Below are 13,420 nucleotides of genomic sequence, written 5' to 3'. Positions count from 1 at the left end.
GAGACAAAGGCACAAGCCACTGCCACGTCTCACCTCACCAATTCCACGAATCCTCTGACTGAAATCCTCTAAGTCCTCATCTGAAAGGCTCTAGCCAAAAAATCCTCTAGCTGAAAGGGATGCTTCTGCTGAAAAGCCTTTAGTTCCTGTTTCCTCACGCCTTATAGACCTTTGTCCATCCAACCATCACTTCCTGGGATTAAAGGCATGTGTGCTTCCCAGTACTGGGATTAAAGGTGTGTGCCACCACTGCCTGGCTCTGTTTTCAGTATGGCCTTGAACTCACAGAGATCCAGACAGATCTCTGCTTCCCGAGTGATAGGATTAAGGGTGTGTGCCACTGCTGTCTGGCCTCTATGTCTAATCTGGTGGCTGCCTCTGTCCTGTGATCCTCAGGCAAGCTTTATTAGGGTACACAATATGTCACCACATTTCCCCTCTCGTCAGTATTTCCTCTATGACTAGAGCCATCCAGGCCATCTGGGCATCCATTGATCCTGACTATATGAGGTCAGCCCTTCTCATAGGCAGGAAGCCCTTTAAGGAAATTGTAGGACCATGTTAAATTTTCTTCATATAAATAGAACCAATAATCCTTACCAAGTCTGCCACCCTACCCTGCCACCCCACCCCTGCCATCTCACCCCTGCCATCTCACTCCCACCATCTCACCCCTGCCAACTCACTCCCACCACCTCACCCCTGCCATCTGTTACTCTGATGGAAGGTTAGCCTCCCATAATGCAGCCCAGGGCACCCACATAAATAGATCAAGAGTGGTGGGGTGATGTGAGTGGCTCAGCCTTTATAAATGATAACCCTGAGCCAGAACTATTTATCTGAAAGAGACCAGATCCTCTTTCTGGCCCAGTGAGAGGCTTCGGGGTGTTTTAGTGCCCAGATACTAGTTATCTGTCTTCCCAGTAATGGCCAAGACTTAGGTCCAGTGTTTTTTAGTGATTAAGTTGTATACTGGAGTTTGGCCTTAGGATCTGTCTAACAATAAAGACAGTGGAAGCTTTGGTCATGTTCCTCAGATGTATTATACCCCATACCACCCCAAATCCTTCTTTTGCCTTTAGTCCACAAGAGCCAGGAACAGCTAGCATGTTGCAGTAGATGCTGTGAAGCCACAAGATAGTACATATCTGTGTATGGGACTTAAATGTGCATGTACACACACACACACACACACACACACACACACACACACACACACACACACACACACACCCCTTTCCTGCCTGCTGCATCTAGAGGCAGATGAGAAGTATTCTTCTCAAGGCTACCTAGCTTCTGTTCTGGATACAAGATAGAGATAAAATAATAAAAGAAACACTAGAAGAGAAAAAGCTTGGAAATAGATCCATTTTTCCTGCCTCCAAGATTTATGGTCGCCTTCCATTGCAGAGATAAATTACTGTGCTATTTATAGTAACCCATCACCTTTCCAAGTTCTTCCAGCCAGAAGTATCCTCAGCACAGCCTGCTTTAGCCCTAAGCCTCAGAGAGCCAAGGTGACCTTTCTAACATGTCAAATGTTGACTCTGGTTTTTTCACTTTGCATAACCCTGTTCAGCAAATTCTTCATTATAAGAATATACAGTCATGATTGTAATAAGGTAATAAATTGATGCATAAATGTAAAAGATAAATAACCCAGGAAGGTTAGGGTTTCTATTACCGTGAAGAGACACCATGACCATGGTAGCTCTTATAAAGGAAAACATTTAATTGGACTGGCTGACTGTGTCAGAGGTTTAGTCCATTATCGTCATGGAGGGACATGGCTACATGCAGGCAGACATGATACTCAAGAAGGAGCTGAGAGTTCTGCATCTTGATCCCCAGGCAACAGGAACAACTAGATTGTTACCAGATTCACTGATTACTTGACTAGAGTAATGTTTAGCTATAATTTTTAGAAAGTTTCTGAAAAGTTTTGAATTATGTGTATTTTAATGTTCAAAGATAGTAGTGCCTTATCCTTTGCAAATATAAGATGAGCAATAAGTCCCTAGATAAGAACAGTGATGACAGGAACTCACACAAGCCAGGATGGAGGCAGGAGCTGATGCAGAGGCCATGGAAGGGTACTCCTTATTGCCTTGCTCATCATGGCTTGCTTAGTCTGCTTTCTTATAGAACCCAAGACTACCAGCCCAGGAGTAGCTCCACCCAAAATGGGCTAGGCTCTCTCCCATCAATCACTAATTAAGAAAATGTCCTACTGTCTGCAGCCTGATCTTATGGAAACATTTTCTCAATTGAGATTCTATACTTTCAGATAACTCTAGCTTCCGTCAAGTTGACATAAAACTAGCCAATACATAGTGCTTGCCTAACATGAGGCCCTGGGTTTAATCCCCACCCACCCCCACAGTGTGTGTGTGTGTGTGTGTGTGTGTGTGTGTGTGTGTGTGTGTGTGTCTGTCTGTCTGTCTGTCTGTCTGTCTGTCTCTGTATGTCTCTCTCTCGCTCCCCCACACATACACACATCTGTGTATACTGTTAGTTTTCTTTTTTTTTTTTTTTTTTTTTTGGTTTTTCAAGACAGGGTTTCTCTGTAGCTTTGCGCCTTTCCTGGAACTCGCTTTGGAGACCAGGCTGGCCTCGAACTCACAGAGATCCGCCTGGCTCTGCCTCCCGAGTGCTGGGATTAAAGGCGTGCGCCACCACCGCCCGGCTAGTTTTCTTTTTGAATTATGTTCTTGAAATAAGTTCTCAGAAGCAGTTTTGGTTAGAAAGTGCAATCATTTTTACATTTTACTTATTTCAGCAATTAAATACTGCTGAAAAGATGTTTTCTGCTGTGGGATGTTCTGTATGGCAAATGTGTTGCTCTGATTGGTTGGTAAATAAAACACTGATTGGTCATTGGCTAGGCAGGAAGTATAGGCGGGACAAGGAGGAGAATAAAGCTGGGAAGTGGAAGGCTGAGTCAGAGAGACACTGCCAGCCGCCATGATGAGAAACAGCATGTGAAGATGCCGGTAAGCCACGAGCCATGTGGCAAGGTATAGATTAATGGAAATGGATTAATTTAAGCTGTAAGAACAGTTAGCAAGAAGTCTGCCACGGCCATACAGTTTGTAACCAATATAAGTCTCTGTGTTTACTTGGTTGGGTCTGAGAGGCTGTGGGACTGGCGGGTGACAGAGATTTGTCCTGACTGTGGGCCAGGCAGGAAAACTCTAGCTACAGTTTTCACTGAAAAAAAAAAAAAAAAAAAAAAAACTGAGGAATAAGAATGGATCAGGTATTTTCTTGAACTCCTGAACAATTCAGCTAAGTCTCCTTCATTTAAGACAGTGGATTGAGCCGGGCGGTGGTGGCGCACGCCTTTAATCCCAGCACTCGGGAGGCAGAGCCAGGTGGATCTCTGTGAGTTCGAGGCCAGCCTGGGCTACCAAGTGAGTTCCAGGAAAGGCGCAAAGCTACACAGAGAAACCCTGTCTCGAAAAAACAAAAAAAACAAACAAAAAAAAAAAAAGACAGTGGATTGAAGGCTATAATACTTCTCCAGACAACACTCAAAAACAAAAAGCATGCTGCATGCAGCTGCCCTTTGATGCACCTCTGGTCCTCAAAGTTTTCCTTTCCTACAGTCAAGTATCTATGCCGATTGCAAATGACATTGGGCATCTGGACTTTCTGTTTTTCATTGTTTGATGATTATGTACACGTATATAATGTACTTTGTCATTTCCATTACCCATAATCCTCTCTCACCACTCTCCCACTCCCTCTGAACCCCTTCTTCCCAGTATACTCCCCTCCCCCGCTATTTTTATGTCTTTTTTTTCTATGTTTACTCTGGTTGTTAATTTGTTTTTGTTGTTGTTGCTTGTGAACCACTGAGTTTAATTAGAATTGTGTGAGCATAGGTAGGGAGCGTTTACCAGACATAGGTAACTTACCAGTGGTTACACTACAGAAGAAAATGACTTCCCCTCTCCCAGACACAATTAACTGCAAATAGTTCCTCAGGAGGAGTGGGGCGTCAAGAGCCCCTCCCTATCATGACAGTATTGGTGGGCCCCATCTTGGGCAGGTCTTGTGCATGAGACCGTAGCTGCAGTGAGTTCACTTCCAGTTCAGAAGATAGCGTTTCACTCTTCTCCCCATATTCCACCTCTCTAATCCCTTCTGCCCCATCTTCCAAAATGTTCTTTGAGCCTTGGGAAGCAGGGTAGTGATATATATGTGTGTGTATATATATATATATATATATATATATATATATATATATATATATACACATATACATATATGCCCTGTTTATGGCTTAGCGCTCAGCAGTCATTCATTCTTAGTAATGAGTCTTCATTAACTGTTGAGGCGTCTAATTTCTAAAGATAGGCTCAAAATTTGATGCAAGGATTAAAACAACAGGATTTGTATTCAGAGTGGTTCTTTATGGAGAAAGCAGAATTTTTGCCTCAAAAATCTTTGTAATCTTAACGTTCTTAGGTATTGGGTGTGAAGATCTAATCAAATAAGACTTGGGGTATTCATATTTTTCTCTTTATTCCTAAGGTGTGTGAGTAACAGCACAAAGATGGAATGCAGCAAGTCCTCCTGGGATGGATTAAGAAACTTGAAAGACAGCAAAACCCTATGTTGGGGGAAAAAAAAGAAAGAAAGAAAGACACGTGGAGGGATGTGCTGAAGAACATTAACCAGAATGCAGTATGTCCTGCAGGACAGTGACATCCCTTCTGTATCTTTGTTCATTTTTTTAATCACACTTTTCACAATCTGTAGAGCAATATGTGTCCATGCCATTGGACAGGAACCTCTCATGAATGCAAGAATGGCTTGCTCTCATTCTGCAGGAGGCACAGCACAGGTCATGCACAAAGGGTCAGTTCCTTTAAAGAATGGAGGTCAGATTTTCCTGACTAGTTCCTAGCATGAGAAAAAGATTGGTGTCTAGTCCAGCAATGAGTATTGTGTTGTGTGTTTCTGCATTTGTGTGTATAGTTGTGTGTCCACATTATTATGTATATTTGTGTTGTATACACACACTCAAACACTACGAAATGAACCTTGTATACTACACGGCATTTTTTTTTCTAGTTTTCATGGCATTAGTTATATAATTTGAAAAATGCTGTTGTCTGAAATCTCATAGCAATGCTCCCCACCTGCAACCAGCAGCATGACCCAAAATAATGGTCTCACATTGGCTGAGTCAGCAGTTTACTGCAGTGTCTGGAGACTTTGTGCTTTGTGGTATAGGTTTTCTTCTGCTTGTCCAATACCAGTGTGTCTGGGATGAGATTTTTATATCCATAGAAGGATTTGGGGTGTTTTATTTGATTTTCTGAAACTAGCACTAGAATTACAAAATCACATAATTTCTTCAGTCATATGGAAAACCAGAACCTTTCTTTAAAAGTCACAGGCAGGGGATGGGAATTATATAATTTCTTAATGCCTTTTTCAATGCTGGGATTAAAATTATGTATCCATGTAGAGCAGTCCTAATTCAAATATAAATTTGGTTTATTAATAATAAAATAGATTGCGCACAATCTTCTCAATTCTTACATATTGTCATATTGCCTCATTTGGTCAGTTGTCATTATTTCTTAATTTCTAAAATCCATTGATAACCAGTGAGTGTTTTTGGTTATACACAATATAAAAAACACAAAACATAAACAAAACCAAGGCTCAAATTAGCAGCTACATACATGTTTTTGGCCAAGCTGTTAAAAGTCCTGATTAAAGGGTAAGTGTCAAAATTCCCCTGTGGCCTTCAAGGCCCTCTCTGACCTTGCTTCTTTTCCCGCAGTTCCTGTCCGAACTGGGCCATATGGTCACTGCTCACTGCCTGGGGGGCTGGGAAGAGGATGCCATAATGATAAGCTCATGCCAGTCTTGATTCATTCATTGCCTTGGAACATTGCCACAGGACAGAGCAAGGATATTTTAGCAGGAAAGGAGGGTGAAATAGGAACTGAAACTATCTGCCACAGCTTCTGCCTGCTTCCCCTCCCTAACAAGATTCTGTCAAAACTAAATGGTTGTCATTATCATAGTAGACTTTGTTGATTTTGTGGGAAAACACAGTATATATTTTTGTTTGATTTTGAGACATAGTCTCTTACTATGAAGCCTTAGCTGACCTGGATATCATTATATAGACCAGGCTGGCCTGGAACTCATAGAGATCCATCTGCCTCTGCCTTCTGAGTGCTGGGATTAAAGGTGTGCACCACCATGCCCTTCTGTAATACACATTTTCATGTCTATAGATTGTACGTTTTATGTACATAAATCGTTCAGACCTCTTAAGAATTTCTGAGATGCCCCTCCACCATAAAGGTGTGATAGAGAATTATTATACTTAATTTTTTGCTCTGTTTCAGCATTGAAAACTTAAACAGAGAAAGATTGCCTTATGGGGGGGAGTGTGGTGAGGAAACTGAACAATGGACATTAAAAATGGAAACATTGTATTAAGTTTGCTAAAACTACCATCTTTTGCTTACCATTATCAGTAAGAAATAAATCAAGAATTCCACCCCCGCCCCCCCCCCTCCCCCCCCCCCCCACCCCCGAACAGAGCTGAGGACCGAACCGAACCCAGGGCCTTGCGCTTGCTGGGCAAGCGCTTTATCACTGAGCTAAATCCCCAACCCCATAAATCAGGAATTTAAAATAAAAAATTCCAGTGCTTGTTCTCTGTATGTATTGTTTCATATTACAGTTGCCCTTTATTCGTTAGTGATCATACTGAATCCAAAAAGATACAGGGAGCAAGTGTCTGCTCTTTGTACTGACAAGGAGCGAGCCTGCTAAAATCTGCGCTTTCTCGGTCCCCTTAGGATGTGCTGCCTGAAGACTTGTGCTTGGTATTAAACATGCCAGAAGATGGAAAAGACAAGACTGGGGCTGGAGAAATGGCTTAAAGGCTAAGGCTCCCAACCAGAAGTACTTGCCACATGAGCATGAGGACCGGAGTTTGGATTCCTAGTACTCACATGAAAACCCTGTCCTTCAATAAACAGCATTTGGCATTAAATAAATAAATAAGTAAAAAGAAAAAGCCTGGTGCAGCAGCACTCAACTGCTTTGCTAGGGCTGGAGAGACAGAGACCTGAGAGGACTCGCGCTGGTCTGCCACTCTACCTGAACTGACAAGCCCTGGGTGTAGTGAGAGACCCTGTCTCAAAAAATAAGGTAGAAAGCAATAAAGGAAGATGCCCAATGTCAAACTCTGGCCTTTGTATCCAAGTGCATATTCATGTGCACACACACATGTACACAAACACATGCACATGTATGCCTCACACACAGAGAAATGAAGACAAGATCAGCAAAGGTTGAGTAAAGACTATGCACTGAGACGCACCGTCTATCACCAATGGATACAATTCAAGCTTTACCTTTTTAGGTACCAGTTTAACATTTAAGAGTGAGTTTGTTGGCCTGGTGGTGGTGGCTCATGCCTTTAATCCCAGCACTTGGGAGGCAGAGGCAGGCGGATCTCTGTGAGTTCGAAACCAGCCTGGGCTACCAAGTGAGTTCCAGGAAAGGCACAAAGCTACACAGAGAAACCCTGTCTCGAAAAAAAAAAAAGAGTGAGTTTGTTTATTATTTAGAATCGTAAGATCTTAGAATGTTACTGTCTGTCCCGATTCTGGCTCAGTATGGACTCTGAAACCAGAGCCAGTGAGCTAGACCATTCCACGCAGCTAGCTAATGGTAGGAGCAGGGCCGGGCCATCACCCCAGAGTACATCAGCATGGACATAGATTTTCCATTTTAGAGCAGAGAACCTCAGAGAAATAGCCTACTAAAATGTACCACCTCTCCCTCCCTGGGAAGGAACCAAGCAAGGGCCCTGGGCAGAGGGGATGGAGCTTTCTGTTCTGGATTTGGAGCCTAGTCAGGGAAGCTAGCCAGCTCATGAGGTTAGCCACAGGGCAGGGCACAATGATGAGCTCCTGTGCTGACCTTGGATTTTTGGCACAGGCTAATCCTTCAATATGCTGTCAGTGGTCCAAAGTGAAGGAAATATAGATATGGAAAAGGCAAGGTAGGCATTGCTCACCACTTCTGTGTACATACAGACATTCATTGAAGTTTTTAATGGTAGCTCAGAGGCTCTAGTCAGAGTAGCATGACCTTGACAACATCAGGGACAGCGGGTCACTGAAGTGGGCATACCTGATATGTTTGTGCCCATGGATCCAGACGCTGAGGAAGTTGAGACTAAAGCTTAGAGCAGAGAAATCTCTGTGAGCTTTTCTTTTTCCCTCCCCCACCTGCCTCTCTATGTCTCTCTCTGTGTTTGTGTGTGTGTGTGTGTGTGTGTGTGTGTGTGTGTGTGTGTGTGTGTGTCTTTCTGTCACACCCACTCATGCACATTTCTGAAACTTTACTAGTTCCTACCCTTTAGTGTATCTGAGAATCATTTGGAAGATTTGCTAAGAATGTAGACTACTAGTCCCCACCTCAAACTTCTGTAGCTTGTAGTAGGGTCTTAGCGATGACATTTTAGGTGACGGTGGCATCAGTGACCCAGGGAGGACCTCTTCAGTTACTCCTGTAGTCAGCAGATAGCAGCTGCACACACTGAAGTGCTCACACTGACAGAGTGTGACGACTAACAGCTGTCAATCATCCCCATAGTCACCGCTGGAAAAACAGCAGGGGGTTTGCCAGCCAGGAGCCTGCAGCAAACATGGCTTCCCCCAGAGTCCAGATCATAGGTCTAGGGAAGGTAGCAGCCCCTAGAGCCAGCAGCTGTGGTGGAGTACCACGGGAGAGGATGGACTCCCTCAAAATTCTAAAGAATGACCCTCCCGAAAATGTGCCAGCATGACCTCTGTCATTCAGTGGGTTCTGGCAGTGCCCTCAGAGCAGTCAGAGAAGGCTCCTTGGGTGTCTTCTCAGCCCCACAGGATGGGGAAGTTCCTCTTCTGTCTTAGTTCTTGGTGCTTCTTACTAGCCCCAATTTTTTGATTATTTTTGTTTATGTAATAAATATCACTTGTGTTTATGAAATTATGTGTATATCCTATTGTTTCACATTGTACCTACTTTAAACATATGGGTCTATTTTAAACATTTCATTCATTTATGTATTTTATATACTATTATATTTATATTAACACAATTGTTACATTTTAAAATAATTACTGATTTTATATAGGTAATGCATTCAATTCTTTATATATTAGCTTCTAGTTTTCATTATTATGTGGCCTTCCTGCCAGATGTACTCAGAACTAATACAACTATTGGGCATGCTGTTCAACTAATTATAGAAGATGAATTTGGAAAACTGTGCATCTCTATTTCCTGTATTTCTTTTCATTTTCCATTTCTTGTTTCTGAGATATTATGCATACACCATTTGCCCATAAGAAAAAAAGAATGTGTTAGCCAATCAGAAGTGCTCCAGACGGAGCCTAGATATAGTTCAGTGACAGAGATCTTGCCTTGACACACGGTCCCCAGCCCCATCGATTAATAAGCCAGTCAATTAATGTGCCACAAACTGCAACTCTGATTTTTGCACTTCCCTAACTTTTTCACATCAGGTATCTAGTGGGTTTTCTCTCTACATCTTGGATGCTCTCCATTTGACAGTATAGTCCCTTGGGGAAAAAGAGAGGCTGGGTTTTTGAGTCTGGTATTTCAAGTTACTTTTTTTTTTTTTAAAGATTTATTTATTTATTATATATACAGTATTTTGCCTGCACTATGTCTGCACACCAGAAGAGGGCACAAGATCTCATTACAGATGGTTGTGAGCTACCATGTGGGTGCTGGGAATTGAACTCGGGACCTCTGGAAGAGCAGCCAGTGCTCTTAACCTCTGAGCCATCTCTCCAGCCCCTCAAGTTACTTTTTAAAATGTGACTTGCCTTTTAAAATACAACCTATCGTAGATTAGTTTGAAGATTATATGGATTTTCTTAGCACTTCAAAGTGACCATGAAGAAGTCACCTGACAGGAAAGTCATTTCCAATAGTGATACTGTCACAATGTTCTTTAAAAGAGTCCAAGGCTGCTGAGGGTTTTGTTTATCACACAAGCATGTAGACACCCACATAGAATCTGAAATTCTACAATAATAACCTTTACTGAGCATTAACCATATTGACACACAGTGTCAAATGCTAATAAGAAAATGTGCTGCCGGATGTGATGGCAGACAGAAGGTCAGGGTGGGGTCAGGAGGATCAGGAGTTCAAGGCCAGTCTCAGCTACATGCTGAGTTTGAGGTCAGTCTGAGAAAACAAAAATTCAACAACAAAAAAATAAAAATAAAAACCAGGCAAACAAAATTCTGTTTTGACGGCTGGCAAAGCCTGTAACGCCAACATTTAGAAGGCTGATGCACAACTGCCAGTTCCAGGCTAGCCTGGACTACGCGGTGATACCTTCTATGCCTCAAAAACTCCAAACAAAGGGAGGGTAGGAGTGAAGAACTGTCCTCTAAAGCCTGGAAACAGGAAAAGGTGGTTTTTTCCTGCCCCTTCAGGGTGAGCTGACTCGACCAAAGATTATCCGGTTCTCTCCTGAGTAGAACAGTTTAGATCTTGTAAGTGTAGATGTTAACCTGCACAAACACCACCAGGTTTTCTCTCTTGACCCTGCTGGCATTTGAGTCTAGAGAGGTCTTCTATGGGTGGTGTGGTACACACTGCAGAGTACTTACAACCACCCCTGTCTCCTCGACCCTGCTGGCATTTGAGTCTAGAGAGGTCTTCTATGGGTGGTGTAGTACACACTGCAGAGTACTTACAACCATCCCTGTCTTCTTTTGCACCCCCCACCCCCACCCCGAGTTGTAACTTCAGCATGTTTCCCATTACCAATGCCCCCTAGGGACAAAACCACTCCCCACTTGAAAACAGCTGATAAGCAAAATTAATATGGCCGGCAGAGATGCAAATCATTTTTCTGGTAGAGACAACAACCCTAAAAGTTTCAGCTAATTGCTCTATACAGGGACCAGATTTATATCAAAGTGATATTATTCCAGTAGTATTCTTACAGATACCACAAATACTGTCTCTAATTCTCTCTGAGCCAGCCTTACTATCTTGCCAGCTTATTAATTTCTTAAATGAATCTTTTAGACATGCTTGCTTTATATTCTACAACTCATATTTTTAACTATACGAAGGGTAACATACATTATTTAATGTTCGAACAACCATATAATTATGAGACTATATATGGTTCAATAACTACCCAAGGTCATGCTTCCAGCAGCTTTTATGACTCAAGTAGTGACACTCTTAACCTCTATGCTATCCTGTCTTATGAGTCCCTGCCAGTCCCCAAACTCTGTGGTTCAGTGTGGTGGTTTGACTAAGAATGGCCCCCATATGTTCATGTGTTTGAATGCTTAGTCACCCCGGGAGTGGACGAAAGGATTAGTAGGATTAGCAGGTGTGGCCTTGTTGGAGGAAATGTGTCACTGGGGGTGGGCTTTGAGATTTCAAAAGCCCAAGCAGGCCCAGTCTCTCCCTCTCCCCTTGCCTCCACTCTTTCTTTTCCTCTCCCCACCACCCCCCGCCCCCCGCCCCCACCACCACCTCCAGACCAGGATCCAGTAGTCTCCCTCATCTACTGCTCCAGTGCTGCGCATGCCTGCTCCCATGCTTTCTGCCGTGATGTTAATGGACTAAGTCTCTGAAACTGTAATCAAGCCCCCAATTAAATGCTTTCTTTCGTAAGAGTTCCCTTGGTCATGGAGTCTCTTCACAGCAATAGAACAGTGACTAAGACACCCAGCTTCCTGAACCCACCTTTCAATTACACCAGCACCATCCTTAGCCACCCATTTTGTACACTATTAAAAGTTTTTTTTTAAGATTCTGTGGTTGTGTTGTAATACACAACACTTTACCTGAGAGTAAAGTTAACATTTATGAAGGATTATCTCAGATTATTGTTAGTGCTTACAGTAAGTCACAAATCACACGAAGAAGAAAGATTTACTTGCTGCAATTGGAAACCATGATTTGCTTTATATTCAGATGAAACCAGAAGTTAGAAGAGTAACTAAGGAGATGGAGCCACTAATAGAGATGATGTGTACTGCCTGGAAATTATGTTTTCAATGAAATGCATGGAGGAAATTAATAGAAATTGCATAGAACAGAGAAAGATAAACCTATGTTTTCATTTAACTTGGGAGCTTGAGCACATTTGTGCTCTTTACCTCTTGAAGCCTAAAGAAACTGAACTTAGCACAAAATTGAAATCATTCTGTTGTGCCTGACGAAATTGATTATGGGTTGATGTAAAGTGTCATCAAATGCCTGGCACCTGGTGAGTGTTCACTATTATTAGATCCATCTTTCAATCCCAACCCTCTTGACTCCATCCTACAGACCTAAGACTGCTCTCAAGATCAAATAGCATGTTATGAAATCATCTGGGAAAGTCTCAGAGGCCCAGCAAATGCAAAAGCTGTTAAAAGTTTATTAGACAGATCTAAGCCTGTCACTATGGCTAGAGGTGAGTCACTTATAACCCTTGGGGTTTTTAAAATTATGATTCTTTCCCCTTCAAAGCTTCTCTTTATATCATTTTAATCCGTTTCATTCTGTAAAAACTGAATGGATGGGGTGAACAGTATATTTCCTCTAGGGTGTGAGATGATATGAGAGTGACCCTCAGCTTTTGTAAGAGATTATTCAACCTGTGAGTGTTCTGGTGGAAGCTCCACCTCAGCCCCTGGCACCCTGGCATCCATATACCCAAAGAGTCTGGAATGTTCTGCTGGAAGCTCCACCTCAGCCCCTGGCACCCTGGCATCCATATACCCAAAGAGTCTGGAATGTTCTGGTGGAAGCTCCACCTCAACTCCCCTCCCCCATCTCTTTCCCCAAACCTGCCCCTTCAAAGCCTGCCAAACACAGCTCCTTCCCCAGAGATGCTCAAGACCACTTCCATAGGGTATGTAAGCTGCATCCCAGAAAACAGACACGTGGTTTTCCGGTCTCTCCTCCCAGTCTCCTCTCTGGAGGGCTAGAGAATCACCTGGAAATGCTTTACCCATTAAACCGGGGCCTTTTCTAATTCGGTCTGATTTGCTTTAATTTGGATTGCTGCGTCAGCGGAGGGGCTTATTGGGGTGCAAAAAACTTTTCAGTGAGTTCTATTGAGTTCTACCCCTCCTACTACTCAAGGGAATCTTAACCCCAGCCAAGCCATTCTACCAAGCTGCTTCTTCTGCCTTGTTCTCTTGGACCATTCATTCTGGAGAAAATCATTCACTCTATCCTGCACAAAAGGCTGTGTGGCAAAGTAGCAGGACCACAAATGTGTCAAGATCCAGTGCCAGTTCACCACCTAGAAAACTGAGCCATCTTGCCAGTGGGCTCGCCAACACTAGCCAAATCTTCAAATCTGAAGCCCATATGATATCTTGGT

At 42.9% G+C, this 13,420-nt stretch overlaps 1 protein-coding gene and 1 long non-coding RNA gene across 3 annotated transcripts in view; one reads left to right on the top strand and one right to left on the bottom strand.

Annotated features, from left to right (window-relative positions):
* Nucleotides 1-9,081, top strand: part of Nmrk1 (nicotinamide riboside kinase 1) — a 29,392-nt gene extending 20,311 nt beyond the window's left edge. Inside the window, exons 9-10 of one of the 2 annotated variants that reach the window (XR_008222879.1) lie at nt 4,540-4,866; nt 6,840-9,081. Coding sequence is in view for 1 of the 2 variants with exons in the window: in XM_052760765.1 (XP_052616725.1) it covers nt 4,540-4,547 (8 nt within the window). In the remaining variant the exon portion in view is untranslated. Of the gene's footprint in view, nt 1-4,539; nt 5,556-6,839 lie in introns of those variants that run through there. The other variant, XM_052760765.1, reaches the window with a different exon arrangement.
* The window catches only part of LOC128124465 (uncharacterized), a 41,834-nt gene that overhangs the window by 16,817 nt on the left and 11,597 nt on the right, over nt 1-13,420 (bottom strand). The gene's annotated exons all lie outside the window — the stretch shown is intronic.

The sequence above is a fragment of the Peromyscus californicus genome, unplaced genomic scaffold, assembly GCF_007827085.1.
Source record: "Peromyscus californicus insignis strain IS unplaced genomic scaffold, ASM782708v3 Scaffold_4__1_contigs__length_199733344, whole genome shotgun sequence".
NCBI classification, from domain to species: Eukaryota; Metazoa; Chordata; class Mammalia; order Rodentia; family Cricetidae; genus Peromyscus; species Peromyscus californicus.
This window is presented reverse-complemented; position numbering and strand designations above follow the sequence as displayed.